At 38.9% G+C, this 6,454-nt stretch overlaps 1 protein-coding gene across 1 annotated transcript in view; it reads right to left on the bottom strand.

The window, feature by feature from the left end:
* LOC109542358 (integrator complex subunit 3 homolog) overlaps positions 1–2,610 on the bottom strand; it is a 47,775-nt gene extending 45,165 nt beyond the window's left edge. The window contains exons 1-3 of the mRNA XM_048668300.1: positions 2,502–2,610; positions 1,431–2,028; positions 477–953 (exon numbers count right to left, since the gene is read on the bottom strand). Of these exons, the coding sequence (XP_048524257.1) occupies positions 477–953; positions 1,431–2,028; positions 2,502–2,610 (1,184 nt within the window). The remainder of the gene's footprint in view (positions 1–476; positions 954–1,430; positions 2,029–2,501) is intronic.
* Positions 2,611–6,454: the final 3,844 nt, after the last annotated feature.

The following is a 6,454-nucleotide window of genomic DNA, read 5'->3' on the forward strand; positions in this document are numbered from 1 at the left end:
AAGGGAGTTCACCAAATATTATACATTTTGAGTGTTAAAAATTACTTCCAAATTGTACAAGTGATGTGCGGGTCCTCTATGCACAAACACATCAATAACAACACCTAATAAATTGTTTGTTTACGTTCCAATCAAGAAAATAGTGAGAGATAAATGGCTAAAGCTCGCAAGGCGAAAACCATCAGATATAAGCAAGAATACAAAACTTAATTTATGTGACAACTTTGATGTAAGTATTTCTTTTAGACTGATAGGGACTAATTCAGAATGTTTTTGAGATTAAATATCAATTATATAAACACTATATTAATAATTTTACAATTATCATTCCCTATAGACTATTTATTCTCCTTTCCGCTGCCTAATGATATGGAAAACTATATGAAGTATGAAACTAATGGGTTTTTCGGGTTTTTACGCCGTCGTTGGGTAGAATCTTCTCCAACGAGTGGCTTGCATTTTAAGAAGTGGTTTACTTGAAGGCTTCCACTGTTCTGATGTCATTCCTCGGGCGCAGTCCGTATTTATGCACCGTATGCGATGACGTGGTTTGTGATGACGTGGCCTGTGTCATCGGAGCCTGCGCAATCTGTTGGCTGTTGCTATCCTCCGGTGTACTAGATCTTCTCTCGTGTCCTGAGCTGTTGCTTCTTCTTGCTCTTTTTGCGTTGCTGAGTGCTGGAAACCATATTCTGTTTAGCGCCATTGCTTCTTCTTTTCTGTTGAAATTGTCGTCGTGTTTGTGTATTTCAATGGCTTCTCGTATTAGTCGGGGGCGATACCCTGTTGTTGTGGCCAGGACCTGTGCCTCTCCGAAATAGATGTTGTGTGTTCCATCGCCGAGGGCGTGTTCCGCCACTGCCGACTTTTCCACATGTCCCAGTTTACAATTCCGTCGGTCTTCTTCTATTCTCGTCGCAATCGATCTCTTACTAGTTCCTATGTAGACGCTTCTACAGGAGCATGGAATTCGGTAGATTCCTCCAGTTCCGGGGCGGGGTCTTCTGTCTTTAACTGACCTCTTAACATTCTCGGATCTTTGCTGTGGGCTTGTAGACTGTTCTTATGTTGTGTTTCCTCAGGAGCCTCCCAATTCTGTCCGTAACCCTGGGAACRAAGGGCAGGAAAGCTTTCATAGTGGATTCACTTTTTTCCGCACGGCCYACTCCTACATCTTTTTTGATGTCCAACTGGGAATAAGCGTTCTTAAAAAAAGCTTTTTGAGATGTTATGGCCCACATATTTTTCTGGCTCTATCCATGAGAGTTTTAATGATTCCCTGCGTCTGACTCGGATGGTGGTTAGATAGTTATATAGATAGATATATGCATGTGCGGGTGGCATTTCGATATACCTTGTGGTTCAAACGATTCCCCTGCCTAGACAACAAAACATCCAGGAAGGCCAGTTGGTGGTTTTGTTAAACTTACAGAGTAAATTGGATGTCTGGGTGCTGTTTGGTTAGATGATCGAGAAAGATGTCCAGGTTTTTGCGTGCATGCCTCCATAGCACGAACGTGTCATCGACATATCGGTACCAGATCGTTGGTTTAGGGGGTGCGGTGCTCAACGCTGTTTCCTCAAACTTCTCCATGAATAGATTCTCCACCACTGGACTGAGTGGGCTTCCCATGGCTACTACTTCCTGTTGTTCGTAGTAATCTCCATTCCACAGGAAGTAGCTGCCCTTTAGAGAAGCCTTGAACAGATTTGTTGTACTCTCTTCAAAAAGCTCCGCCACTAATTCTATGGATTCTTCCATGGGTCCCTTTGTGAATAGAGATACAACATCGAAGCTGAGGTCTTGGATCTTCTTAATGAAATGTTCGGAATTCTTGATGTATGTTTCTGTAGACCTCAAGTGTGGCTGCAGAAGAGAGGATAGATATTTTGCTATATCGTAAGTTAGTGATCCCGGGGCACTGACGATTGGTCTTAGTGGTATTCCTTCTTTGTGAATCTTCGGTAATCCATACAAACGTGGGGGAGGGGCTTCTGACCTAATAATCCTCTTCACCCAACGACGGCCTAAAAACCCGAAAAACCCATTAGTTTCAAGGAATGGCCTCGAAACTCTCTTGAGATTTATGGAGTATGATTTGATGGGTAACCTTTCTAAACCTGAAGCTAAGGAAACAAAACAAATAGCTAGCTTGAGGATTCACATTGAACGATTCACGTTAAAAGCACATGCTTGCCTTAACATAAGTTTGGTCAAAGTTCTTGATGATGTAATGAAAATAGCGTGTGGTTTAATTAATTTACAAGATTATCTAATTAAATAAATATACTTATTAAATATATGCATTTTTATTTTCTACTCTATACTTTTATACAGCAAATCTGACATATTTTCATGAAAAAATTGTATAACTTTGTGTGTCACAAAAATAACGTATGATATAAATTAAAAAAAGTGTTATAAAAGGCTTGTGTGAATTAAATTATCGTAAGCACTAAAGATGAATTAGATTGTACTTACAAAGAAGTTTTCACATTACGAAACTCAGAAGAGGAAAAGTCTTTATTGGATGCAAAAAACTCCTCCAACATTAACATATCAACTCTGAGCAAGTTAGAGCTGTTGGCCTTGATAAATCCTTGTTCCATCGTTGTTAATTCCTTTAGCAGTTGATTCCTGTAGATTATTTAGCACAAAACCATGAACAAATAAACTGATGCTATAGGGCTATTACCATAGAGAAAGTAAAATAATTTTACTTACTCTATGGCTATTACCACGTTATTACCACGTTATTACCACAACTGATACATAGGGTGTGTTATTCCTTCAAGGGTCGTGACGTCATGCGATCTGATTGGCGTTTCAAGCAATATGGCCGACTGCTGCATTTTATACCTTTGTTATATTAAAAATCTTGTCGATCCCATCATTTTTATCAGGAATGAGTCGATTTTTAGAATCCTTTCAACATATATTTTTCTCTAAGACCATTATTTCTTTGATCCATTTATACTGTCGTCATGCCTATTGCAGAAGAGCCTTTCAGGGGCACACAGAACATTGCACAACAACTGACACTTTCCCTGGCATCAAATAAATACCGGATACATTCCTACCACGTATGTAAGATCACATTAAACCAATGGAATACTGAACACCGGTATAAATTGAGCAGTAGTTAATTAACCGAATATGAGAAGCTGCTCGAGAAGAGTGCATAATAAAGTACACCGCCAATCAGTATTTTTCAGTCACAGGTTCCATGTGTGACTGTTCCAAGCTCGTACCAGTTCCAAGTTTCTGTGATTTTTTGTCACATGTTATTTTGGCCCATGATAAATATTGGTTTGTACCTGAAACCGGGCTGTAGCGTATTTAGTCCAGTTAGATTAGATTTTAAAAGGCCGGTTTCGGGCACTAAAAATATGAAGGTAAAAGTATTAAAAGATTATTGGAAGTTGTTCGGAAGGATGTCAGAATATTGAGACAATAGTTTGTGCTCGATTTCCGGCTGTGGAACATTGATTATAAATGTTTTTAAACGATGTTCCACAGCGTTCCACTTTCTTTATTTATCTATAAATAAAAGAAAGTGCGAAAGCCCGTTTTTTGTGCATAACTGTTGAACCGTTGATGCTATTGAAAAAAAGTTTTATCCTTTTTTTCAAGTATTATAAATACCTATGAAATCAGGTAAACTAGATTAAAATTCGTTCATTTGTTTATTCAAAAATCTAAAAAAAAACAACGTCGATATCAGCGTTTTGTTAATTTTCTATAATTAACTTAGTTTTGTTTTAAGAAAATCGTACTAAAAATTTAAAAAAATGTGTACTTTTATCTGTTTAGTGCCCGGAAAAATCTGATCCGACTGCACTAATTATTTCAATAAAGGATATCCACGCCACTTCCTAGTAATTTGGGTGCGAATCTGCTGGGTGAGCGATATATGATGACCGAAGAGCGAATGCCTTTTGTTCCTTTATGTATGCAAGGGCTGATGGTCAAAAAAAGTCATAACATTTTTTATGAGTAACGTTTTACCATTTTACCGAAACTTAAGGGCAGTAAAATGTGAACATTTTTTGCCTATCTCCTATTTTCATGCTAATCACTGACTACAATTCATATTATCGCTTAATTAAAAATTGGCCATTTAATACTGCAGCTATGTTTGATATAAACAAATACTAAAACAAGTCCAGACTAGGTAAATAGCGCCTATACAAATTTAAATGTAGTTCGTCCACTACGTTCGATTTCACGATTCAACGTTCGATTAGTAATCGTGATTTTCGATTTGTGTACGTCTGACCAGCAGGGTGACCAGACTGAGAAATGGCGGTGTCGCCAACTACCGGACGACGGTCACCAAAAATCATCGGTTTTGGAGCCAAGTAAACTCAAACGCGGTAAACAAAGCGGAACGGTTTAATTAACCAAGAACTTTCTTTTTTTCTAACAAGTTGAACTGAAATTATTTACCTATTGTCGTGCAGAGAAAGCCCATTTACAGGGGAACCACATTCTGCTGACAAAAATTAAAAATAAAAAAATTGCGTGCATAGCGGGAGCGCGCGTATCGGATAGGAAAACCCCGTTAACGGGGCTTTTTTTAGTAGAGTTAAAATCACTTCCTTGGAAAGGGAGTTTTTAAAACAATTTTTATTTTAATTGACATGGATTTCAGCTTCAAGATACAACTGTTTGTTATTACAGGCTTGTGTGAATATATACTGAATTAATGCTGATGAGTTTACATGCTATCTGTGAAACTAAAGAACATTATGTACTTTGTAAGCATAATTGGATATTTCCTTATGCTTAGCTGCGAAATAGAATATCATGAATTTGTGAAGTTGGCTAAATAGGATATCATAACTGTAGTAGATTTTTTTTAGTAGTCAGTAGTCTCAAATGCCATGAGCACAGAATATCCCTCCCGGGGGGATGATCTGTGGCCATGAGAATCAAGTCAAAAAGTGCATTCAGCAGGATTCAGCAAAAATGTACATCATCATGAGGCCGATGACTTATCGCGAACTGATCAATTTTGTCTGCTGAATGTGGCCATTGCTATTTGTCGAATCATGGTTGCATGGATTCGAAAATAATCAGGTCCATACATACAAAACTTTACCACTTCATGAGAATAAAATATCTCCTTTCACTAAAACTCGGGCCAATTGACAACGCCGCGGGGAATCAAAAGGCACAAATGCAGGTATTTGCCTTTTTGCTTTGTTGAAATATCGAAATCCCAGATGTTGTTCTGGGACTGACCAGCATCGTAGGCGAGCCCTGTTATTTCAAATCACATGTTATTTTAAATATCGATAACAGGTACCGACTGTTCCATATCGATATCTGCTCCAAAATACCAGTGACAAGTATTTCGTGTCATCCCTATTACACAGGTACTTGTTTGTAGTTACAGACTCAAATGTATGTTTTTGTCATTTGTAAACAAATTAATAATTCGAGGTTATGAGTAACAGAAATGAGAAATAGGTTCCGTCAGTCAACGATTCCTGTTGAATTTAACCTTTATACTTGTCTATTTTATTGTCACTTTCTCTATTTACCCATGGTTATCGGTGTTTTAAATAATTACGAAGCAACAGCTATTTACGCAATGTTAATTAGGCAGATTACCTTGAAAAACTATGTTGCCATTTTTCTGATATCGTTTTTTGCAAATTTTTCAGTTTTTAATAACAATTAACTTTTTTTACTATTTTTTCTGTACTACTAACGGCCAACTGCACCGCTTCGGCTTAGGAGTTAAGTGGAACTTAATAATTTAAGTTGACTGCACCGCAGTTTAAGCGCCAGTCTAAGTGGCACTTAGCCTAAGCCGTACTCGCGGTTCGGCTTAGCCATAAGTGGGACCTATACGCAAGCATCGCGGGTTGGTTGACGGGTTACAAATATGGCGCACGTTGAAGCACCATGCGTTTCGTCCCGGGCCTACCTATTTTACTCGTCAGTAAGGCTTAGGGCAGGGCCTACCTAACATAATATAACATGTGATACCGGATCACCGGTCATGACCCCCATGACCCCCTCCCCCCTGGATCCGCCATTAATAGGACTACTGGGAGACTATGAAATCCTTCCAAATAAAGTCATGCGTATGCGTTTGTTGCGACACCCTGTATATATTTTAGAACAACAAATGGATGGTTTCATCATCATCATCAAGCGACCAGTTGCGTCCACTGCTGGACATAGGTCTCCCGTAGCTTTTTCCATCTTGGCCGATCCTGTGCTGCCTCTATCCAGTTGGTCTTTATACTTTTGATGTCGTCGGTCCATCTGGTTGGTGGACGGCCTCTACTTCTGTATGCGTCATGGCGCGGTCTCCACTCAATTATCCTTTTTGTCCAGCGATTGTCCGTAAGTCGCGCCACATAACCGGCCCAGTTCCATTTTAAGGTTGTTATACGGGTAACCGCGTCTGTCACTCCGGATCTCTCCCTTAATGTT

This window comes from Dendroctonus ponderosae, unplaced genomic scaffold, assembly GCF_020466585.1.
Source record: "Dendroctonus ponderosae isolate FM_Combo_2020 unplaced genomic scaffold, Dpon_F_20191213v2 Dpon_F_20191213_7, whole genome shotgun sequence".
In the NCBI taxonomy this organism is placed as follows: Eukaryota; Metazoa; Arthropoda; class Insecta; order Coleoptera; family Curculionidae; genus Dendroctonus; species Dendroctonus ponderosae.